The sequence below is a fragment of the Lampris incognitus genome, chromosome 15, assembly GCF_029633865.1.
Source record: "Lampris incognitus isolate fLamInc1 chromosome 15, fLamInc1.hap2, whole genome shotgun sequence".
NCBI lineage: Eukaryota > Metazoa > Chordata > Actinopteri > Lampriformes > Lampridae > Lampris > Lampris incognitus.
The window spans coordinates 49,356,474-49,382,314 of record NC_079225.1 but is presented as its reverse complement, the minus strand read 5'-3'; the positions used below and the strand labels follow the sequence as shown (position 1 = coordinate 49,382,314).

The 25,841-nt window shown below is 43.1% G+C and overlaps 1 protein-coding gene across 6 annotated transcripts in view; it reads left to right on the top strand.

Moving 5' to 3' along the window:
* LOC130124726 (MAP/microtubule affinity-regulating kinase 3-like) overlaps window positions 1-25,841 on the top strand; it is a 96,967-nt gene that overhangs the window by 50,692 nt on the left and 20,434 nt on the right. For all 6 annotated transcript variants that reach the window (XM_056294057.1, XM_056294056.1, XM_056294053.1 and 3 more), the window contains 3 exons: window positions 131-243; window positions 640-790; window positions 2,914-3,128. In XM_056294057.1, the coding sequence (XP_056150032.1) occupies window positions 131-243; window positions 640-790; window positions 2,914-3,128 (479 nt within the window). The remainder of the gene's footprint in view (window positions 1-130; window positions 244-639; window positions 791-2,913; window positions 3,129-25,841) is intronic.

Here is a 25,841-nt window from a genome sequence, read left to right as displayed (position 1 = left end):
AGAGTTGGGTCACTTTCCTGCTGATGTAAAGTGGTGCGTGTCTGTGTGTGTGTGTGTGTGTGTGTGTGTGTGTGTGTGTGTGTGTGTGTGTGTGTGTGTGTGTGTGTGTGTGTGTGTGTGTGTGTTTCAGACACCATGGTGGGGATGGGTTACTCAAGAGAAGAAATCCAAGACTCCCTCAGCAAAATGAAATATGATGACGTAACTGCCACCTATTTGCTGCTGGGACGCAAGGCCACTGAGGTGACATGCATTTTCAGACGGAGACACAAATCAGGGCTGACTTTGAAGGCTTAAACAGCGGTTTGAACAAGGCATTGAGTCAAAATCTAAATAATTTTTTGCCCACTTGTGGTTTCTAAACCACAAAAGGCTGTGATCTAATAAAATATATATTTTGTATATGTGAGTGGTACAACCCAGACACTTGCTTTGTCTTCAAGTCAACTGGAGATGAGATCAGGTTTCTCTCCTCTCCTCTCCTCTCCTCTCCTCTCCTCTCCTCTCCTCTCCTCTCCTCTCTTTTCCTCTCCTCTCCTTTCCTCTCCTCTGTTCTCCTCTCCTCTGTTCTCCTCTCCTCTCTGTTCTTCTTTCCTCTACTCTGTTCTCCTCTCCTCTCCTCTGTTCTCCTCTCCCCAGGCAGAGCTCAGTGATTCTAGTTCCAGCAGTAATGTTTCTCTGGTGAAGGTTCGTCCTGCCAGTCAGCACAGCAGCAATCAGTCTCCTGCCCATCTCAAGGTCCAGCGCTCCACTTCCTCCACCCACAAACAACGACGCTACAGCGACCAAGGTCTCTCTCTCTCTCTCTCTCACACACACACACACACACACACACACACACACAACACATACACAAACACATACACATACATATATATTCTAGGTGTTTCACAGAATAGTCGACTAGTCGACTGTCAAACCACTAGTCGATGCTGTATAGCTGTAGACTGATTGTTCATGTGGGGTTTTAGCACTCTGCAGTAATAAAGCAGTGGCATGCATCTACAGCACATATGCAGCTGGAGGTGCTGTAGTTCCAACAGATTAGTTTGGACAATCATTTTCTACATTATGCCATGTTAAATAAGCAGAATTTAGAAAAGGAAAGACTCCCGCTGTCCCTGTGTTTCTGTTTAATGAGTGACCGTGTGAACTGGAGACTTCAGTCACGGCAGCTGTTGAAAACCTGAGCATGTAGTGTCCTCCTAAAAGCCTTTACTTTTACCTTAATCAGTTTTAAATACACTCTCATCCATGTTTAATATCCATGCTAACATTTACGGAAGTTCAGTTGTGCTAAGCGAGACTCATTCACCTCTCGTAATGTTTCTTGTAATGTGGGAAACAAACCGCAGCGGGACATGCAGCTGTATTTTATACCATTATCCTCGGCCAGAAAGTGGCCACGTGACTCATATTCACTCATTTAACCTGTAGCATTATAACGTCAAATACCTGATGAGACGCTAGCGGCTCTTTCACGCCTACCTACAACCACCATGGGCGGTCAAAATGATGGCCGGGATTTAAACTTTTTTTTTCTGTCAAGATAAATACCCAGTTGGGATATTAATGCATTACACATGTTAGTATGTCTATTAGGAAACTAACTGACACCGAGTTAACGTTTTAACAACTATAACACTATTTTTAAACTATTTAAACTTCAGAGACATGGTCGAACTTGAATAGCAAAGTTGAAAAAGTTAAAATATTACCTGGAAAAACAACACGTAAAACACATATTGCTAATCTAACAAATGTAACAAGGCCTATAAAACGTGACATGTAAAAAAAGAACTGAAAATAAACATCGAAACAGTCCCAAACAGCGACTGGAACTTAAAAACTACCAGAACGACCGCCACGGTTTTTAAACTTTATATTCTGTCAAGATAAATTCCCAGTTGAGATATTAATGCATTACATATGTTAGTATGTCTGTTAAGAAACTAACTGACACCAAAATTCAAATTTTAACAACTTTAATACTATTTTTCAAACAATTTGAAATGGCCGCTGTCCAACACCTTGTAAATACTGCAATGCCTCGGTGGTTGTCAGGGTGCATCTGTAACGGCGTCTGTAACCAGACATGTTGGAAATAATCAGAAAACAAGTTTAGACTATTTCTCTGTACTGGAGAACGCTAGTGTGTTTCTAGGACAGAGCAATGAACTCGGCCAGAGGGGGAGCTATAGTCCAGCCTCAGTGAGACATGTTCTGGGCATGCCCCTGGTCTCAGCACTTACTGGGGACAGATATTTAATGTATTCTTGTAAATCTGTAAACAGAACATAACCCCTGATTTTCACACAGCCATCTTTGGCATACCGCCCCCTAACTGTAAGGTCACAGCCTTGCAAGACAATGCTCGAGCATGTGCCTTATGGCTAGCTCTCAGACTTACTCCTTCTAACTGGAAGTCGAATAAAGTTCTGCAGTGGTGAAGGGAGGTGCTGTCCTTTCCACCTTTACAAAAGCTCCGATATAAAATATGTAAAACCCGCAAAAACTTTGCTTTGACCTGGAGTCCTTTCATAGACTTTATTGAAGGTTTTCCTTTTTACTGAATGTACTTTTTTACCTGGTTGTAACTACAATATTTACACAGTTATGTGGACACCATTATATGGTCTCAAAAACCTAGTTATGTGGAAGTGGAATGAGAAGTTCCTGCATAGTCCTTTTTTCCAGTTTTTGTTTTTCTTCTTGAGCCTTGGGGGGGGGGGGGGGGATTGCTACGTTTTTTTTTTCTTTCATTATTTGGTTGTTCGTGTATCTTGTATACCTGTTCCAAAAAACGTGAAAATCGGAAAATAAAGTAAAAAAAATGACAGACGCGCAGACTGTCATGCATGCACACACATGTACACAAAGTAGTTTACTCTCCCTCCTCCTCCTCCCCTCTAGCTGGGCCAGTTCTCCCTGCAGGAGGTTACCCCAAGCGGAGTCAGACAATGATGGCGGCAGATGGGGAGGTGAAGGAAGAAGTGGGAGCTCAAAACAGGAAGTCCAGTACAGTCGGGGGGAGGGGAGGTGCCCCTCCTAGCCCCGTGTTGGGTAGTGCGAACAACCCCAACAAGGCAGACATCCCAGACCGCAAGAAGAGCTCCACCACAGCCAGTGTGAGTCTATCTGTCCACAGACAAATGTAGTACTTACTAATAAACAATATTTAATCATCAGCTTTACCATGGCATCCATGAGTTCATCACATCAGCCATTGCTCTTGACTACCTGCCGATTTTCCAAAGTAGTCTCATTAGGGTCAATACCTGCAGCTGTTCCTGTGGATGAACATCAGGTTAGTGGTATTCCAATGTTACCTGTTTATCCCTCCAACTGGGCTCAACTATTGCACACCTGTAGCTGATCTTCAGGGATCTCTGAATTGGTTTACTACACACTTACATTTACCACATTCCCATCATCACACACGGCCAGCATTGTCAATATAGACATAATTCTGCTAATGTTTGCCAACTGTAGGAACATGCACTCCAAACCTCTTTTTTCACTTGTCTTTTGAACTGTCAGGCAAGTAAATCACTCAATTCCTGCTTTTACCACAGAGATTTCTCTGAACATGCCAGCTCTGAAATGCTGAAACACAAGCAGTTCTCTCCTCTGGTTTCACTTTCTCCCTCCTCACACATCTGGACCAGGTTGTGGCACTGTTTACTTATTACGCCCTACTGGAAGAATGCCCCAGTTTCATTCCCTCTGTATAACCTCCATTAAGCTTCACGATCTCTATTACTCACCAGCCAAGCTCAAATTCTTCTTGTTTCTCTATAGCAGGGATTCCCAAGGCGTGGTGCGGTGCCTCTAGGGCAGCTTTTCTCGAAGTGTGTGCCCCCCCCCCTCCCCCCCTGGAGGGGGCCCAGAGACATGTTGCACGTGACCGGGGGGGAAATATAGTGCAGAACTACTGTTTTTGACGTCGGAATCTTTTTCACGGCGGAACAATCACCAAAACGTGCTTTCATGAGACAGAGAGTCTGTAGGTTCACAGAATGGAGAGATATTTGACAGGGACGAAAAGAAAGACAGGCGATGTGTCTGAGACAAACAAGATAAAATGCTTAGCTGACAGTAATCAACCAAAGACCAAGTTAAGATATGACGAAGCCTATCTTGCTCTTGGGTTCACAGTAAATGTGGTGGGAGATGAAGAGAGACCAGTGTGTAGTTTATGTCTGAAAACTCTGGCAGCTGTTAGTATGAGACCAAACAAATTAAGAAGACACTTAGAGACATTACACTCCAGTCACATCAATAAGCCACTCAAATTCTTTCAGAGAAAACTTGGTGCATACTTTCAGCAAGAGCATTGCTTTGTAAAAGTTGCGTCAGTTAACAACAAAGCAACAAAGCACTAATACAGAATTGCCCAGAACAAGAAACCACACACAACAGCAGAACAGCTCATACTTCCAGCAGCTTTAAATATGGTGTCAACTATGTTTGATGAGACAAGCGCCACAAAATTGAAGGCTGTCCCTCTGTCCAATGTTACAGTTGAAAGACATATGTGTGACATTTCAAATGACCTTGAAGAACAACTCCTTGAAAAACTGCAAGACAAACGTTTGGCCTTACAAGTGGACAAGGCTACTGACAGCAATAAAGGCTGCTTGTTTAATGCTTAGGTTCACTTTGTCACGTCAGAGTCACTGTGTGAGGATTTACCATTGTGCAAATACATCCCAAGTAGAGCGACAGCTGATGAGCTCTTTAGGCTTCTTGACTGTTACCTGACACAACATGGGCTAAAATGAGAGAACTGTGCAGGCGTTTGCACAGATGGTGCACAGACCATGGCCGGGAAACGAAGGGATTGCAGTCACTAATCAAGAGGGTCTCGCCAAATGTGCAGTGGACGCACTGTGTCATACACAGAGGAGCGCTAGCATCAAGATAGATTAGCCCTGACCTAAACCAGGTTTTGACCGATGTTGTTAACGTGGTCAGTTAATTAAAACAAGACCCCTGAGAGCGGGGCTGCTCTCTGCACTTTGTGAGGAGCTGGGAGCTGAACTTTCAGCTGTGTTGTTTAACAGCGAGGCTAGGTGGCTGTCGCGAGGTAAAGTGTTGTCGTGAGTCTGAGCTCAGAGGGGAAATTTGGGTGTGTCTGGAGGAGGAGTGTATGCATGAAGTTGCAAGCAAGTTTAGTGACGAACAATTGCTGATGAAACTGGCCTATCTCAGCGATATATTTGGAAAGCTGAATGAATTAAATCTTCACTTTCAAGGCAGAGAAAAGCACCTTCGTCAGCTGGCAGACAAGATCAGTGCATTCACTCGAAAGCTTGAGATGTGTGGCAGGTGACTTGATCAAGGAAATACTGATTTCTTTGAGAATCTGAGTGAATTTGTTGAAACCAGTGATTCTGGAGCCACCACAGTGATTTCATGTCTTAAGGAGCACGTCTCTTCCCTGACAGGATTCTTTCAAAAATACTTGCCAAACAACAGTGCTCAGTACGACTGGGTGACACATCCATTCAATGCAGCAGCACCTGCTGATTCTGGCTCTGCTGAAGAGGACCAGTTCATGGAGATGACATCTGACTCCACCCTGAGGCTGAGCGTTACAGCTCAGACACTGAGTGAATTCTGGCTTGGTGTGGCGAGGGAGTATCCGTGCATAGGACAGAGGGCTGTGGGCATTCTGCTTCCCTTCACCACATCCTACCTCTGTGAGATGGGCTTTTCTGCTGCTGCCTCACTTTTTTTTTTTTTACGTTTTTTTTTTCAAGCAATATATTTATTGAATTTTGTTTGCAAATTACATCAAAACAAGTAATAGCACAGTGCAGCAAACATTTTCACCCTACCCCCCCCCCCATAACCCTGCCCCTATAACAAGTAATACAATTCAAAGCAGGGTTAAAGAAGATAATAAAGATAAAAATTCAATTAATAAAAATAATAAAATAAAATAATAATAACAATAATTTCTTTCACAGACTGATTAGAGGGTGTGGTTTTTTTCCAGTTGCTTTTACGCATATAAACAGTCAGATAGAGTTGTTGTACTCCCCCAGAGCTTGTTCTTGATTAAGCAAGTTACCAACATTAGTATTACGTCTTAGGAAGTACAGAAACAATCCCCAGATTTTATCAAAAACACTTTGTTTACGTCTAACAATATACATTATCTTTTCCATTGACATGTTTGAAGCCATTTCTTTAACCCACACACCAATTCTTGGTCCATCAACACTTTTCCAATTAAGAGCAATTACACGTTTTGCTTGTAATATACACATATCTATAAATCTGAACTCATTGCTATGTAAATGTGGGGTGGTAGGATATAAACCAAGAATAAAAAGCTTTGGACTCAATGGTAATTTCTTTGACAAAATTTGATCAATCATATCAACAACATCTTGCCAGAAGGTTTTCACTTCCACACATTCCCATATACAGTGAAACAGCGTCCCCCTTGCCTCACTACACTTAATACAGGTATCAGGAATATTGTCATTAAACTTGTACAATTTAACAGGAGTTATATATGTACGCATCAGCCATTTATACTGTAGAAGCTTTAGGTTGCTGCTAACTATCTGTCTCTGGGCCTCTTTACATGCCTCACTCCATTCTTCTAAAGATATTTCCTCCTCTATATCTCCCTCCCATAATCTCAGTTTTGTCTCTGATGATTCATCAGATCCAGATACAAATAAGTCATACATAGTTGAAATTAAACCTTTATCATAACAGTGTTTTGTGACTGCAACTTCTAATATAGAAATGGTAGGAATGTCTAATGAATGGCTTTGACAGGATGATATAAAACTCCTTAGCTGAAGATATTTGAAAAAATGATTCCTTGGAATGTCATACTTGGTAGATATTTCCTCAAAGGACATGAATACTTCATCCTCCTCCCTGTACATGTCTTGCACTTTCCTTAACCCCTTTTCAGCCCATAATTTAAATCCCCTATCATTTTGCCCTGGTTTGAAATTGGCATTACCCCAAATAGGACTGAAGCGTGACCGGGACATATTTATATTCAAATACTTACAAGCATCGAACCAAACATCAATCATATTCAATATTATAGGGTTGTCTGTATTTTTCTTCAGATATTTACGGTCTGCTGAATACAAATACAGGTGCAATGGTAAGCCTGGTTTAACAGAGCAGGCTTCCAGATCAATCCAAGCTGGGGGACTTCCAGATGAGAAGTAAAACATAATCGACCTTAATTGTGCTGCCCAGTAATACCATTGGATATTTGGACATTTCAGGCCTCCTCGATCATATGGTAGATAAAGTAAAGATAGACGTAATCTAGGACGTTTATTTTGCCAAATAAAGTTGGTAAACAGTTTCTTGATTTCGTGAACAAAGATGAAGGAGGGGGTAGGGGGATATTCTGGAACAAATAAAGAAATTTGGGAAGTATATTCATCTTTAGGATATTAATCCTGCCGATCATTGAAATAGGTAAGGATGTCCAAGGCTCTATCGAAGCAATACTAGCGTCCAGAATGGGCTCATAATTTGACTGAGCAATCTTATTCACCTCAGGGACAATTTTTATTCCCAGATATGTAAATGTGTCTGTTGGGTTGAAGGTAGAAGCATAAACAAGACCATTCTTCCTCTCTGTTTCATTCAGTAACATTATAGATGATTTGGAGTAATTAACTTTATAACCAGATATTTTCCCAAATGATTCAATAAGGCTTAGGAGCGCTGGGATAGATTTATGCAGATTTTTAAGCATTAATATCACATCATCGGCGAAGAGTGCTACCCTGTGCTCCAGATGTCCCTCTCGAATTCCATAAATATCGCTGTGTGTCCTCACCGCTATAGCAAATGGTTCTATCGCTAGGATAAAAAGTAAAGGCGATAAAGGGCTCCCTTGAGGGCAACTTCTACAAATGTTAAAAGCTTTAGAAACCTTACTATTCGTCAAAACTTCTGCAGTAAGCCCTGTACAAAGCAATCTTACCCATTTGATAAATGTATCCCCAAGGCCAAATCGTGTTAACACTTCAAACAGATAAGGCCATTCAACACGGTCGAAGGCCTTCTCTGCATCAAGTGAAAGTAAGGCCGTGTCAGGCGCCTCCCTCTGACTGTATAAAATATTGAGCACTCGTCTAACGTTATGAAAACCCTGTCTCCCTTGAATGAATCCGTTCTGGTCTTCTCCCACTACTCTAGGTAGAAGATCCTCCAATCTTCTTGCAAGAATTTTACAGAGTATTTTTGTATCAGAATTTAGGAGACTAATTGGACGCATATTTTCACATTTTGTATTTGGTTTCCCCGGTTTTGGGAGTAAAGTGATTAGGGCGCCCCTCATAGATGTAGGGAGAAGACCATTCTCAAAGGATTCCTGAAACATCTCCAAGAGGGGTGGTATTAATTTGGTTTGAAATTTTTTATAAATGTCTATAGGGATGCCATCTGGACCCGCTGATTTTCCAGCCTGCATACACCCAATTGCTTCTGCAATTTCCAATGCAGTTACATCTTGATCTAATACTCTACTTTCCTCTTCCGAAATTTTAGGAATATTAAGATTGTCTAGGAATTGTGTTTGCGTGTCCAGATTAGGAGAGCACTCAGAGCTGTATAATTTCCTGTAGAAGTCTCTAAAGGCTTCATTAATCTCTGTTGAATAGTAATCTCCACTATAGTTCTACCACTTGGGACTTCAATACAATTAATAGACCTTTCTGTTTGTTGTTGTTTAATGCGCCATGCTAGAAGTTTTCCGGGCTTTTCCCCCTGATCATAGTAGGACTGTTTGAGTCTCATTAAATCAGCAGCCGCTTTATTAGCTGCCAGTTCATTGTACTATGCTCTAAGCTTTAGCAGTCTTGTATGAACATCTGTAGGTATATTTCTATTATTATATATTTCTGTTTCCAGTTTTTTAATTTCCTCATCTAATGTCTTCATTTCAAGTCGTGTAGCCTTTTTCTTGGAACTAGTGAAGGAAATGATTTGGCCCCTGATAAAGGCTTTGAAAGCCTCCCACCTTGTGCTAGCAGAAGTCTGGGACTTGTTACATTCAAAATACAGGTCAATCTGCTTATCTAAGAAATCTATGAATGGAGGAGCCGCAAGCCACCCGGGTTGAAAACGCCATCTCGGGGGGTCGCACACTAAGTTATTATCTTCATAGGTCAAGGATACTGCAGCGTGGTCAGACAGAACTATACTACTATAATGACATTCATCTATTTTGGAGACAAGTAGCGCTGAAACCAAAAAGTAGTCTATGCGTGAGTGAGTTCTATGAGTACCGGAATAGCAGGAATATTCTACTGCGTTCGGTTTACCATGCCTCCAAACATCAAACAAATTTAATTCCTTCATAAAATGGTGTATCGTCTTTCTGGCCTTACTGTGGGTATCATCTAAACCAGTTGACCTGTCTTTTGAAGGATCTAACGTACAGTTAAAGTCGCCAGCTATTATGTATTTCCCAGGATGATTTGAAGCAGTCAAAAACAGACTATTATAGAATTTAGAGTCATCTTCATTGGGGCCGTAAACATTTATCAAAGTTAAGGTTTCAGATAATAACCTACCCTGGACTATAATATACCTCCCTGCAGGGTCCTTAACTACATGCTGTACCCGTAATGGAACCGATTTATGAATTAGTATCATAACCCCTCTAGCATGAGTGGTGTAAGGAGCAGACAACACTTGACCCGGCCATCGTCTTGCTATTTTGGGAACGTCCTCATCCACCATGTGTGTTTCTTGTAAAAAAACAATTTTTGATTTCAAGGATTTTATCCTTCTCATTACCTGCTTCACTTTTGTGAGTTTGATCAAACCCCTACAATTCCACCAAGTACGTTTTACCTTGCAACTCTCTGACATTGATTCCGGTATGTTATATTAGGAACCGTAGTGAAGAAGTACTTTGACAAACCACACCCACTGATGAAAGAATAAATAATAAAATGAAACCACAAAAACCCACCCTCAACCCTATACGAACCTAAAGTCCAGGAACTCTGGACATCCCCTCCCATCCCACGTTTAACTACCGCTAAAACGAGTTTCTCTAACTTTTCTTTTCTTCTCGCTCTAGCTCGCTATCTTACTTTTTCTAAATACTAATCACACAACATCATTAATGAACTGTTCAACGCCAACAACATGTAGGCATATATAACATTAACCATCCGAACACATCCACCAACCTGGAACCCGTGCATGCAGACTGGAAGACGAGGAGAGGGAAAAGTCTGTAGCCTGGTCACAAGAGTCCGCGATGCATTGGGCCTTCCTCCCTCCGACAGGCGCATAAACCGATGATGACTCTCTCTGTCCCTTAGGCCTAGGCCTACTTGGATGTGCCCATGTCATTTCGGCTGGTGCTTGGACATTGTCTCTCATTCAGGGTTAAGTGCATTCCACAAAAGCTGAATAGTCTAGCTATAAACCAGACTCCGTCCTGTCCAGGTAGAAAAATAAAGCCTAAACAAAAACAAAATGGCGACAGCCCAAACACGTAGCTACATCTTTCGTGTAAATGGAAATAAAATAAAATAAAGTGAGCTTAATAGCCTACTGCATCAGTCCTTATCCGAGGGATTGAATAAACCGCTCCACTTCTGCCGGGGTTTGAAAGGTGTGGGGTCTCTCGTCGTGTGTTACCAGGAGCCGGGCTGGAAAGAGGATTCTGTGCTTGTGGATCCCCCGGTCTCTCAGCTTCTCCCGGACCTGGTCGTAGTCGCGCTGCATCCTGTGCACCCCAGCAGAGAGGTCGATGTGAAAACGGACCGGCGTGTTCTTGTAAAGGACCTGTCCCTTGGTTTTGGCTGCCTTTAGGACTCGCTCCCTGTCCTTAAAGTTCATGAACCTCATGATCAATGTCCTTGGACGACCCGTGCGAGAGTCTACCGGAGCGCCGATTCTATGAGCCCGCTCCACTACCAAGCCCTCCCGCGTATCCATGTTCAGAGCCTCCGGCAACCACTTCTCCAGAAATGCAGGTGCATCCTGGCCCTCTTCTTTCTCCGGTAGGCCCACCAACCTTACGTTATTTCGCCGACTCCTGCATTCCAAGTCCTCCACTTTGTCAGTAAGGCTTTTGATGGTGCTTTCCAGCGTGCTAACTCGGGGTGTTAGCTTCTTAACGTCGTCCTCCACGTCAGAAATCCGTTGCTCGGCCTGTTCCATGCGACCCGTGCAGTCCTGTATCTGTTTCTTTACATCCGCAATTGTCGCTTGCACTCCATCAATTTTCTTGTAAAGTCCACTTTTCAAAGACTGTATGGCTTTCATGATATCTAGGTTGCTATTCTTATCTGTGTCTAACATTTCGTCATCTTCCTCGTGGTCGTCTCCTTCGTTAGCCATATTTTCAACCTGCATGGTGTCGCTAACCTTCTCAGCCTCTTCCTCGTGTCGCGATTTGCTTTTCTCCTTCTCTTTTTCTCTCTTTGCCTTTTCTTTCGGGTTTTTCCCTGACATTTTAGTTCTGGGTACTCTTATACATGTATTGCGTGACTTAAGACAAGATTCGGATTAGTATTGTAGGATTAATTTACACGGTAGCTGCAGAGCTTGAGATGTGCGACCCCCTAGTCCCTCGCCATAACCGGAAGTCGCTGCTGCCTCACTTAAAACGAAGTACAGATCTAAGCTCAACATGGAGCATGACTTGAGACTAGTAGTATCAAGCCTGCAACCCCGTTTTGAAAAGATGTGCAGTGCAAAACAGGCTCATTGCAGCACTAATGCAGTGATAAGACTTGAGCTCTCACAAACTGACTTGCTCATCGTTTTCCCCAAATATCTACATTTGTTCTGTTGTTGCACAGATTAAACTTTATTGTTATTGTTATAGGGAAGTGATTTTTAAATCTTATTCTGTTTTTCTCTGGTTTTGAAAAAGCACATAGACTGATGGAGCAATCTAGTGACAAATGTCACAAGGGGAACTTGAGTTTGTTATTTATACAACAGAAATTACTGAAAGAAAAGTGAAAGGAATGTTCATGCTCTTGATGTTATTTAAATAAAGTTACACTTGGCCCATTTTGTTGGAGCGGGGGGCATGACATGACAGAAAAAAGTTCGAGAACCACTGCTCTAGGGGGTGCATGAGAAGAAGAGTGTAATGTGGTACAGCTAACTAGCTTAAGTAGTTCATTCCTACAAATATGCACAACTAAAATTAGGGAAATGGTCAGATGGAGCATCTAAAGTTCTCAGTCATGAAAGAGGTGAGGGACAGAGAGAAGGGTGAGGAATTTGAGGTGAGAGAAAGGGAGAGATGCATTGGAGTGAGATCGGGAGAAGAAACCGAGCAGTAGACTGAAAAAGGAGGAACGGGGAGGACAGACAAATCAGGAGCACATAGGCCCATCATCGAGGCAAGGAGGCACAAGAGGCAATAAGAGTGGGGAGCCGACTGGAAGAAAAAAAAAAGGAAATATGAGGAAACTTATCTGGGTCTGTGCTTCACTTGGATTGGTGAGACCGATTGCCTGAAGCCACAGTGCGTGGTGTGCAGTGAGGTTCTGGCTAGCAGCTGTGTGAAGCCCTCTTTTCTACATCGCCACCTGAACATGAAGCATGCCAATATAAGTCCAAAGCCCTTTACTTCTTTAGATCAAAACTGGACAAGCTGCAAAACAGCCACTATCACCTGCAGGTATGTTCATGCATTGGGTCTACCAAAACACACTACCTTCCTATCTTGTCAGTTACAGAACAGCAAGAAAGAGGCTACCTCACACAATCACCAAACATGTGTGCTTGCCAGCTGCCAAAGAGATGGTCAAATATAAGATTGGAGAGAGAGAAGCAAAAAAGTTGGATATGATGTCGGTGTCCAACAATACTGTGTTGCACCGCATCGATACAATGTCCGAACACATCCTAGCTATACGAGTTGGTCACGTGAAGAAGAGTTAAGTTTTACTCTGCAAGTAGACGAGTCTGCAGATATGGCAAATCTGGCCAATCTTCTGGTGTATGTCCGTTACCTTTTCGAAGGCATGGTGTGGGAAGATTTTTTGTTCTGTTGGCTCTTGCTACCCAAACAACAGGAGAAGAAATCTTCGGTTTAATTGACATCTTTATTAGGACAACAAAATCGACTGGACGCTCTGTGTGGAAATGTGCACTGATGGGGCAAAAGCGGAGCACACGGCTTATAGCTTACATTAGGAAAGTCTGTCCATCCATCTTTTGGGTACATTGTAGTGTTCATAGGGAGGCCCTCACAGCCTAGAACATGCCAGATGATCTACTTTCAGTCCTCAGTGATGCTGTGACACTGGTGAACTTCATTTAAACTTGTCTGCTAATCCGAGACTGTTCACACTGTTATGCCATGAGATGGCAGCAAGCACAAGAATAGTTGTTATTATTGCTGTACACTGAAGTACCTTGGTTGTCACGGGGCAAAGTGTTGACAAGGCTGTTTGAACTGCTGGTGAGAAAGACTTGAGGCTTAAACTGTCTTCAGTTGCACCAAACATTGGAGAGCTTTGTGCAAAGACGCAGGCCTACCCATCACATTAATATGGGTCAGGGTTTGGCTATTGGTTTTGTTATTATTGCTACTAGAGTACTAGGAATACTCACACATCTCACTCTCTCTCTCAGTTCAATTCAGTTCAATTCCATGATGCTTTGTTGGCATGACTGTATTAATTACAATGTTGCCAAAGCAAAACAGGTCAACAGAGTACTAAAAGAAAAAAAGGAATACATAGTTCTGGCAGAAACATAGAACAGCACTTGAACAGCAACTGACAGTAATTGACAGTGTTTTGGTCACTCAGCGACCCTTAGGCTATGGCATTCTGACACATATTGTGCCGCAAGCTGTGACCTTTGGCCCTCTCTTAAAATAAGTAGCCATTGTTCTTTCACATCCAGGAGTAGAAAATTTGGAATCTGATTTTCAAATTTCTCCTGGTATTTTTTTCTAATGTTCTGGAATTTTTCACAATTTAACAGGAAGTGCATCTCTGTCTCCACCTCACGTGCCGTACAGTGACCACATGTTCTTTGCTTTTTTGGTAGGCAAGATTTTTTGTGTCTGCCCTTTTCAGTGGCTAGACTGTGGTCACTGAGCCTGTACTTGGTAAGGATGTGTCTGTGCTTACTGTCTCTGACAGTGGAGAGATAGTCACCCAGTTTGTATTCTCTTTTTAGGGCCCGATAACATTCTCATTTGTGTTGTCATTTGGTTTCTGTGTCCCAGTGTTCCAAAAATGAGTTTTTGCATTGTTTGATGATTTGATTTACTCTAGTCTGTGGTTGGTTAGCAGTGCTAGTCTGAAACTCGTCTATGTTAGTGGTTACTTGGTTAGTTAGTTTCACAACCAGCTGACTGAGGGGACTCTTTCTTAGCTCTTGGATTTGGAATGCTTTAACTTGCAATGTGTCGTGGGGACTTGATTTAAGGTGCATCCAGAATGTAAGTGATCTGTTGTGGATATTTATTATCAATGGGAAATGACCTAATTCTGCCCTGCATGCATTTGTTGGTGTTTTCGTTTGTACGTTTAGTCGACAGAATTCTGCATACAGGGCTTCTATTGGATGTTTGTCCCATCTAGTGTAGTCTGGCTGACTGAGTGGACCCCATACTTCACTTCCATATACTGCAATGAGCAGGATGACACTGTCAAACATTTTGGACCAGATTTTAATTGGGATGTCTATTTTATAGAATTTTCTTTTTATTGCATAGAAAGCTCTTCGGGCTTTCTCTTTAAGTGCATTCACTGCCAGACCCAAGCTTCCCGAGACACTGATTTTCAGTCCCAGGTAATCATAATTCAACGTGTGCTGCAGGGCGGTGTTACGTAAAGGAAATAGGTGTCTACTTTCCTGACACCTGGGCTTCTTCTGGAAGATCATAATTTTTGTCTTTTTTAAATTTACTGTCAGGGCCCAGTTCTGACAGTATTTCTGTAGCAGATCCAGATACTGCTGTCGACCCTGTTCTGTGGGTGACAGCAGCACCAGGTCATCTGCATAGAGCAAGAATTTAACTTCTGTGTTGTTTAGGGTGAGTCCAGGAGCTAAAGATTGTTCCAGTAACACCGCTAACTCATTGATGTAGATACTGAACAGAGTTGGACTCAAATTGCAGCCCTGTCTCACCCCCACGCTCTTGAGTGAAGTATTCTGTTCTTTTGTCGGCAAGTTTTACTCCGCACTTATTTTCCAAATGTATTGATTTGATTATGTCAAACACTTTACCCCCTACGCCACTTTGGATGATTTTAAAATATAAGCCATCTTGCGTGCACGCACGTCACTGCACATTGGGGGATGTGAAAATTGGGATATAAAAAATTGTGATATGATAATTGGGGTATGAAAAGGTATTTTTTCTTACTGTTAGTATGATGGTGTGATGATCTCACATGATGTACTGTGTGTGTGTGTGTGTGTGTGTGTGTGTGTGTGTGTGTGTGTGTGTGTGTGTGTGTGTGTGTGTGTGTCTGTGTGTGTGTCTGTGCGCATGTGTCCGCATGTGTGTGCGTGTGCACATGTGCCCGTGTGTGGGCATGTGTGTGCATTGTACTTAGCCAATCATCCTGCATATTAGTTGCAGTAGTTGCTGGACCTCTCCCATGTCTGAGTATTCTGGGTATTTTTTTTTACTGTGCACCATCTCTGCACAGTTGAGCTGTTGCTGTGTGGGTGGCATGAACTCAGCTCCACCATGTGACGCTCCACTCTGCTGGGGAGAGCTGTATGAGGTGCTGCTGGGATGGGCTCCACTAGGTTGGGCCGTCCTGGGTCAGGCTCCCTTGGGATGGGCTCCGCTGGGCTGAGTCTTCTTGGGTCGGTCTCGGTTGGGATGGGCTCCGCTGGCCTGGGTCGTCCTGGGTTGGACTCTGTTGGGATGGGCTCTGCTGGGCTGGGTTGTTCTGGGTCGCCCTGAGCTGGGCTCTCACCTCTCTTGGTGGATGGCAGGTGTCCAGTCGTCCCTGGTGGTGGTAGTGTGGTGGACCCAGTTGTCCCTGGTGGTGGTAGTGTGGTGGACCCCTGCTAGAGCGGTGCATGGGTGGGCCCCTGCTGAGTGTGGCATCTTTGATGCTTTTTGCGAAAATTCTGATACCATCATGGTCGAGATGCAAACCGTCATACAGGTGTTCGTGTGTGAGGGCGGGGTGATGTTGGTCATGGGGGCACAGTCTTTGATGATTTTGTTGTTTATTTTATTAATCATGTGCCTGGGGAAGTCTGTTCTTGGTAGCAAAGTAGAATTGTTATGTTTGACTCTGGGAACACCCTGTGTGCTTTTGTTGCCATTTGTGTCACACTGCCTCTGACACCCCCTCTCCTTTTGAGCTCAGGTCGTTGGTGCCCGTGTGGATGATAAAGTTGTGCGGGTTGTCAAGGCTGGACTGGAAGAGCAGCTTAAATGCTTCCTCTGTGGTCGGGAACCAGAACTTTGCCACCTTATGTCTGGGAATAGCTTCCTGTGGTGTAGGAGCCTCCCATTTGAGTCAATAAGGATGGTTGTTTTGGGAGGTTGTGTGTGTAGTGGAGGTCTGGCAGGTGGGGGCTGAGGAGGGGCTGGCTGTGTGGCTGGCACTATGTCAGGCTGCACGGCAGTGGGGCCGGGGGCCTGGCTGGTCTCTGTCAATGCTGAACCACAGGCTTGGACTCAAAACGCAGACTCATTCTCAGTTCACAAAAATCAGTCCTTTTAATAAGAATGAGGTTGATACACAGGTGATCGGATAACAAGGCAACAGTGTCCAAATCGGAAGGGGAAAGGCGAGGTCAAAAAGGCAAAAAAACAGGTCAGGAAACTATAGGGCTAAAGAAACTTACACGAGGAAAAATGCTGGAACGCTGTCACAAGGAACAAGACGAACTGGCACAGAGGGAAGGGAACACTAAGACTATATACTCTGGAGGAGGGGAGAAGAGAGACACATTTTCCCAACTGATGAAGCTAAGGTTAGTTTAGCTTCTGGGCTAACTAGCTTATCTATCAGTGGTTAATTTAGGGATAAATAAAAACCTACCTCTCTTAAACTCCCTGTCTTATCCTTTCACAGGATGTGTTCCTTCTGGGATCATGTGTGTCCTTGGAGCGGCCCTTTCCTCATCCATTTGGCTGGCTAGTCGGTTAGCTTGAAAGCTAATCTTTTCAACTATTTTTTAAAAAAATATTTCCTGCTGGTCCTTATTTTCTGAAAAGTTGTCCAGATTGTTCTCCACTTTTTCAGATTCAATATAAAACCTTTCTTTTTATTTTACTTCACTCTAAAAAAACAAAAAATTATTTTGATTAGGAGCTCATTTTGCTACCGTCGTTGCGTTGTCATCTCTCTCGCTCTCTGTCTCTGTCCCTCTCTCTCTCGTTCTCTTTCTCTCTCTCTCTCTCTGTCTCTTGCTCTCTCAAATTCAAATTTGCTTTTATTAGCATGACAAATAATTTGTATTGCAAAGCATTTTCACATAAAGGACAATAACAGTGCACGAATACACAACATATATACAAACCCTAATTCCAATGAAGTTGGGACGTTGTGTAAAATTTGAATAAAAACAGAATACAATGATTTGCAAATCCTTTTCGACCTATATTCAATTGAATACACTACAAAGACAAGATATTTAATGTTCAAACTGATCAACTTTATTGTTTTTTGCAAATATTCCCTCATTGTGAATTTGATGCCTGCAACACGTTCCAAAGAAGCTGGGACAGGGGCAACAAAAGACTGGGAAAGTTGAGGAATGCTCAAAAAACACCTGTTTGGAACATTCCACAGGTGAACAGGTTAACTGGAAACAGGGGAGTGTCATGATTGGGTATAAAAGGAGCATCCCCGAAGAAAGGCTCAGTCGTTCACAAGCAAGGATGGGGCGAGGTTCAGCACTTTGTGAACAACTGCGTGAGCAAATAGTCCAGCATTTTAAGAACAACGTTCCTCAACGTAGAACTGCAAGGAATTTAGGGATTTCCTCATCTCCAGTCCATAATATCATCACAAGATTCAGAGAATCCCGAGAAATCTCTGCACGTCAGCGGCAAGGCCCAAAACCAACACTGAATGCCCGTGACCTTTGATCCCTCAGGCGGCACTGCATTAAAAACCCACATCATTGTGTAAAGGATATTACCACGTGGGCTCAGGAGCACTTGGGAAAACCATGGTCAGTTAACACAGTTGGTCGCTACATCTACAAGTGCAAGTTAAAACTCTACCATGCAAAGCCAAAGCCATATATCAACACCACCCAGAAACGCCGCCGGCTTCTCTGGCCCGAGCTCATCTGAGATGGACTGACGCAAAGTGGACAAGTGTGCTGTGGTCTGACGAGTCCACATTTCACATTGTTTTTGGAAATCATGGACGTGGTGTCCTCCGGGCTAAAGAGGAAAAGGACCATCCAGATTGTTATCAGTGCAAAGTCCAAAAGCCAGCATCTGTGATGGTATGGGGGGTGTGTTAGTGCCCCATGGCATCATGGGTAACTTGCACATCTGTGAAGGCACCATTAATGCTGAAAGGTCCATACAGGTTTTGGAGCAACATGTGCTGCCATCCAAGCGACGTCTTTTTCAGGGACGTCCCTGCTTATTTCAGCAAGACAATGCCAAGCCACATTCTGCAGGTGGTCCACCAGCGGGGCTTCGTAGTAAAAGAGTGCGGGTACTGGACTGGCCTGCCTGCAGTCCAGACCTGTCTCCCATTGCACATGTGTGGCGCATTATGAAGCGCACAATACGACAACGGAGACCCCGGACTGTTGAGCAACTGAAGTCGTACATCAAGCAAGAATGGGAAAGAATTCCACCTACAAAGCTTCAACAAGTAGTGTCCTCAGTTCCCAAATGCTTATTGAGTGTTGTTAAAAGGAAAGGTGGAGTAACACAGTGGTGAACAAGCCCCTGTCCCAGCTTCTTTGGGACGTGTTGCAGGCATCAAACTCACAATGAGGGAATATTTGCAAAAAAACAATGAAATTTATCAGTTTGAACATTAAATATCTTGTCTTTGTAGTGGATTCAATTGAATATAGGTCGAAAAGGATTTGCACATCATTGTATTCTGTTTTTATTTACGTTTTACACAACGTCCCAACTTCACTGGAGTTGGGGTTTGTCCATCAACAGATGCAATAAAACAACATACACAGCTACGTCATGGCAACAAGATCCTGCCTGAGTGGGTGTGTGTGAAATTGTCAGTCTCTGCATGTGTGTGTGCATGTTTGAGAGAGAGAGTGATGTTTATTTCACATAAAGAGCAAGAAGAGTATACAGTACGGAACACATATACATCAACAGATGCAATAAAAATCTTTCTGCCATCGTCTGTGTGGCCCTGTGAGTGTGTGTGAGTGAGTGTGTGTGTGTGTGTGTGTGTCTGTGTCTGTGTGTGTGTGTGTGTGTGTGTGTGTGTGTGTGTGTGTGTGTGTGTGTGTGTGTGTGTGTGTCTGTGTCTGTGTGTGTGTGTGTGTGTGTGTGTGTGTGTGTGTGTGTGTGTCTGTGTCTGTGTGTGTGTGTGTGTGTGTGTGTGTGTGTCTGTGTCTGTCTGTCTGTGACTGTTTGTTGGGGGGGGGGCTGTCTGTATGTGTCCAAGTGTTGTCCCGGTCCTCCCCGTTCGGAAGGAGTACGGGGTATCACACACTGTCCCTCAGACAGTGGCAGGCTAGAACATACTGTACAGCCACTACAGCTGTCTCTGTGTTAACCTAGTATGTAGGGCAGTTGTCTGGGGTTCGGCAGGGCAGTGAATTTGGGGTGTCTCTGCTCAAATTTCTGAAAGTAATAATTGCGGATTTCCCGGTTGTCTTGCATTCAGCCAAAAACTGCAGCTCTGTTTCGACAGCATTGTCTTCACACTGTTGACAGAAACGTTTGTCTTTTGGCATCCGGGTCTTTTTGTCTGCCTGTTTCTGTTGCTAGGCGATGCTCACTGAGTCTGTTTTTGTGATGATGCTCACTGAGTCTGTATTTCATCAGTATGTTTCTCAAATTTGTTTCTTTTATTTGAATGAGGTAATCTGCTAATGTGTACTCTCTGTCTAGGGCCAAATAGCATTGCATCTTGCTTTGGGATTTTGTTTTAGATTGCCACTATTCATAATAATTTTAGGTTTGAGGGAATTTGTTGAAGCTGAATATGTTGTGTAGTTTAGACCTGGTCTTGTGCCTTTTAAGTGTTAGTATGTGTTAGTGGAACAGGGTGGCTGAAGACCAGGTTGGTAGGAGAGTTTTTATCTTTGCTCAACTCTTGGTATTGCAAGGCTTTATAATGGAGAGAGTGTGGGTCGCTGAATGTTAGATGTTTCCAGAATTTGATTGCTCTTTTTTAAATTTTGATCAGAAGAGGATATTGGCCTCGTTCTGCCCTGCATGCATTGTTTGTGGTGTGCTGATGGACTTTAAGAATGCTTTTACAGAATTCAACATGCAGGGTCTCAATTGGATGTTTCCCCATTTATCAAGTTCTTGACTTGCAAGTGGACCCCACACTTCACTGCCATAAAGGGCAATTGGTTCTATGACTGATTCAAATATTTTTAACCAGATTCTAATTGGAATTTCAAAAGGGATTTGTCTTTTTATGGCAAGTAGAGCCCTGCGTGCCTTGTCTCTTAGTTCATTCACTGCCATGTTGAAAGTTCCTCTAGGATTGATTCTAAGGCCTAGGTAGGTATAATTAAATGTATGGTCAATTTCATTTGGTCCTAATCTAAATATGTGCTGTCTTCCCTGATATCTGGATCTTTTCTGAAATATCATTATTTTAGTTTTACTCATGTTAACTGCCAGGGCCCAGGTCTGACAAAACTTTTGAGAAGGTCTAATTGAGTCTGGAGTCCTTCCTCCGATGGTGAAAGAAGGACCAGGTCATCCACATAGAGCAGGGATTTGACCGCACTGTCTTGCAGAGTGAGTCCAGTTGCTGGTGAGTTTTCCAGCATAGTTGCCAACTCATTGATATACAAGTTAAACAGAGTTGGGCTTAAAGGGCAGCCTCGTCTCACTCCGCACTCCTGAGGGATATAGTGAGTTCTTTTGGATCCTATTTTGATTCCACGCTTAGCTCCCGAGTACATTGATTTTATAATATCATATGTTTTTCCCCCTACACCGCTTTCCATTAATTTGTAGAACAATCCGTAATGCCAAATAGAATCAAATGCTTTTTTGAAGTCGATAAAACAAGTGTATAATTTGTTTTTATTTTGAGTATGTATTTCAGTTAGGGTGTGTAGGGTGTAAATAGGATCAGTAGTGCGGTAATTTGGTAAGAATCCAATCTGGCTTTTAGTCAAGACATTGTGTTTCATAAGGAAGTTTATTAGTCGGGAGTTAATGATACTACAGAATACCTACCCCAGGTTACTGTTCACACGGATGCCTCGGTAGTTGTTGGGGTCAAATTTATCTCCACTTTTGAAAATTGGTGTAATTAATCCATGATTCTAGATATCAGGGGAATAACCCACACTCAGAACTAGGTTGAATAACTTAAGTGTAGCACATTGAGACTTTTCATTCATGGATGTTAGCATTTCATTTAGAATGCCATCAGGTCCACATGCTTTTTTGGGCTTCAGCTTTCCAATTTGGTCTAAAAGTTCCTGCTCAGTGGTGGGGGAGTCGAGTGGGTTTTAATATTCCTTGAGTGACAGTTCTAATTTTTCTAGTTTGCTTATTATGTTACATTGGTCCGTGTTTTGTTCTGATTGGACTTTCTTAAATAGAGTTTGGAAATGGTTTGTCCAGATATCTTCATCTTGTATCATGAATTCTTCATGATTTGTTTTTTGAAGCGATTCCAATTGTCCCAAAATGTATTGGTGTTTAATGACTCCTCAATCAGTGTCAGTTGCTTACAGGTGTACCGAGCTTTCTTAGTTCTGAGTGTGCATTTATATAGTCTTACTGTCTCACAATATAGGATGTATTATTTGGATCTCTGTGTTTCTTACTGGATAACTTGCGAAGTTCTTTCCTTACTGATTGACATTCTGCATCAAACCAGGTATCTTCTTTCTTAAATTTTGGTTTTGATCTCTTGATCTTTTTAATCTTGCTTTTTCTGCTGTTTTTTTGAATATGTTGTTAACTTTTTCCATGGCCTGATTGACACCCTTTTTACTGAGGATATAAGAGGTATCTAGGAAGGTATCTAAAAGATTTTGAATAGCCTTCGCTCTTCTTTTAGATGCCCTAAAAGATTTCCTCTCTCTCGCTGTCTCTCTCTGTCTCTCCCCCTCTCTGTCTCTGTCTCTCTCTCGCTCTCTCTCTCTGTCTCTTGTTCTGTCTCTCTCTCTCTCGCTCGCTCTTTCTCTCGCTGTCTCTGTCTCTGTGTGTCTCTCTCTCTCAGGCTGAGCCACCTGCGCTGCACCTGAAAGTCCTCAAAAGGAGTTTTGGTCCACGTTATGGTTCTGAACCTGTGCATGTGTCTTTTTCTTTTTACGTGGTTGATCGTGTGTTACTTTATTGCAGTTTGAGTCAGATTACTGGTGTTCTGATTTCCTTAACTGCTATGTGATGTATGGTTCACTGTAGTTTAAACTTGATCCATTTTTTAAGTGACGGCTTGTGCTTAACTTTGTTGCAATTCATTGAACAATAAGTTTAATTCGACTCTGAGAGCTCATTGTTGTGATCCCTTGAATATTTTATGTGTGTTCTGATTATTTGTGCGTGATTAAACTTGATGCCTTTAATGCAGTTATACATAGGCTGTGTTGCGTTTTTTTTTTTTTTGAAGGTGTGGGGGATTAGGGGTGTGTCAATCAACCCAGTCAGGATGTAGAAAGGGGTGCATTTTCAAAAATGTTTGGGAACGGCTGCTCTATCGACTCCCTGGTCAGATAAAAACTGTCCAGCGGTTTGACATGTGACATGGGACATTTCCCCTCCTACATACCTCAGACAACCACAAGAAGGCTAAAGAAATGGACCTCATTTACAATTACAGTTTACAGTTCCATTTAGCTGCCGCTTTTATCCAAACCATGTACATCTGAGAGTTAATACAATACTACAAGGACCTAGTCAGGAGGCGACAACGCACGTAAGCGGTGGCGCCGGCAGCTGTAATCCTGTATGCACGGTGCATACAGGGATGCACCGTGCGCTATTAGCCAGTGACGTTAACACCAATGGTCAGCCTTCAAATTTGCGTCAAATGGTGTGAGTAGAAAAAAAACCCCAAACAAAACAAAAAATGATGAAATCATAAAAAAAAATGTACGCATGGTACGTACAGGATTACAGCTGCCGGCACCACTGCACGTAAGTGCCAACAAACTAGGTTCAAGTCCAATACGACATAGGTGTCAACAGGCAGTGCTCACATGCAAAGGTGCATATAAGCGTTTTTTTTTTGTTTTTTTTTAATGCCGTCAGGTGTGGAGGTGTTCCACCAGCGGGGAAGTACAGAAGAGAAGAGTCTGGCTAGTGACTTGGGGCCCCGTTGAGGCGGAAGTGCCGGGTGCCTTTCATTGGCAGAGCGTAGTGAGTGGGACTGAGTGTAGACCTGAATGAGGGCGTTCAGCTAGGCGGGAGCCGTTTTAGTTGCTGTTTTGTAAGCGAGCATCGAGGGTTTGAATTTGATGTGGGCAACAACTGGGAGCCCATGGAAAGATATGAACAGTGGAGGAGTGATATGAACAGTGGAGGAGTGATATGAACAGCGGAGTGATATGAACAGTGGAGTGATATGAACAGCGAAGGAGGGATATGAATAGTGGAGTGATATGAACAGCGAAGGAGGGATATGAATAGTGGAGTGATATGAACAGCAGAGGAGTGGTATGAACAGCGGAGTGATATGAACAGCGGAGGGATATGAACAGTGGAGTGATATGAACAGCGGAGGGATATGAACAACGGAGGAATATGAACAGCGAAGTGATATGAACAGTGGAGTGATATGAACAGTGGAGGGATATGAACAGCGGAGGAGGGATATGAACGGCGGAGGGATATGAACAGTGGAGGGATATGAACAGTGGAAGGATATGAACAGCGGAGTGTCATGTGCTGTTTTGGGTTGGTTGAAGACCAGATGTGCCACCGCGTTCTGGATCATCTGCAGAGGTTAGAAAGTGCATGCAGGAGACCTGCCAGTAAGGAGCTGCAGTAGTCAGTGTGTGATGTTACCAGGGCCTGTACCAGAAGCTGTGCTGCATGCTCACACAGGTAGGGTCTGATTTTCCTGATGTTGTACAGGGCAACTCAGCACAACCGAGCAATCGAGGCCACATGAACCTTAAAGGTTAGTTGGTCATCAATCAAGACACCCGAGGTTCAGGCAGACTTCGTGGGCATGGTGGATCCAAGCCGGATATTTATCTGTTGTTGTAAGGATGGACTGGCTGGGATGACAGGGAGCTCAGTCGTAGATAGGTTTAGCTATCTCTCTCCTCTCTCTCTGTCACATCTTAAATATTGTTTAAAATGAACTCTTAACAGTGCATCTCTGTCAAATTCAGAAGACTTTGTTGGCATGGTGCAACACTGTACATCCTGCCAAAGCATTAATTAGAAAACACACTACATACAGCAAATAAATACACAACAGCAAAGAAACAATACAAAACAAACTGTCATCAAATATAACAGCAACAACGTGTGTCAGGTGACTGTCACTCACTGTTCCTCACCTCGCTCCCTGTTGCTCTCTGTCTCGCTCTGTTTCTCTCTCTCTCTCTGTCTCTCTATGTCTCTCTTTCTGTCTCTCTCTCTCTCTCTCTCTCTCTCTCTCAATTCAATTCAATTCAATTCAATATTTGCTTTACTGGCATGACTTACGTTTTGTACATATTGCCAAAGCATGTAAAACAACAACACAACACAACAATGATTATGATATCCAACAACAACAGTAGCAATAGGTGGCGTCACCCACTGTCTCTCAGGTTGTGGCAAGAAAATATCAATCTTGCTGCAATGCTCGCCGCTGGCCCCCCTCCCAGGACCACCCGCAGCTTACCTGCGTTGTCCATTTCCTGGTACTCTGGAATCACATGTTCCAGCTCCTTGACAAAAGCCTGTGGCTGTTTTTCAAATGTGTCTCTCTCTGTGTCTCTCTCAATTCAATTCAATTCAAAGGGCTTTATTGGCATGAAAGTTTTACAACAATGTTGCCAAAGCATCAAAAATACGGTTTGAATGGTACACAATAACACTAATAATGAACATCAACACGACATTGTAATGATCAATAAAGAAACAATAAAACAACAATAATAATAAAGAAACAGAAGTAGATCAAAATGTGGAGCATGGGTTGTGAGGAGGCTACGGCTGTCATGTGTTGTGCTGCTTGTCTCTCAGGCTGGGACATGACCTGACATGTCTCGCTCCATCTATGTGCTGACACTGTTTTCCCCAAGTACACGTTGCATTTTGGTCTGGTCAGAGAGTGTGTCCAAGTCATTTTGGTCTGGTCAGAGAGTGTTGTCCAAGTCATTTTGGTCTGGTCAGAGAGTGTGTCCAAGTCATTTTGGTCTGGTCAGAGAGTGTTGTCCAAGTCATTTTGGTCTGGTCAGAGAGTGTTGTCCAAGTCATTTTGGTCTGGTCAGAGAGTGTGTCCAAGTCATTTTGGTCTGGTCAGAGAGTGTGTCCAAGTCATTTTGGTCTGGTCAGAGAGTGTGTCCAAGTCATTTTGGTTTGGTCAGAGAGTGTGTCCAAGTCTTGGAATTTACATTTAATTTTTGTGAAGATTTTGCTCTTAAGTCTTCGTATGTGCTACATTGTAGCAGGAAGTGTTGCTCTGTCTCCACCTGTCTCTCTGGACAGAGCTGACACTGCCTGTCTTCTCTGGGCAGCAGGTCTCCCTGTGTCGGCCAGTCTCTAT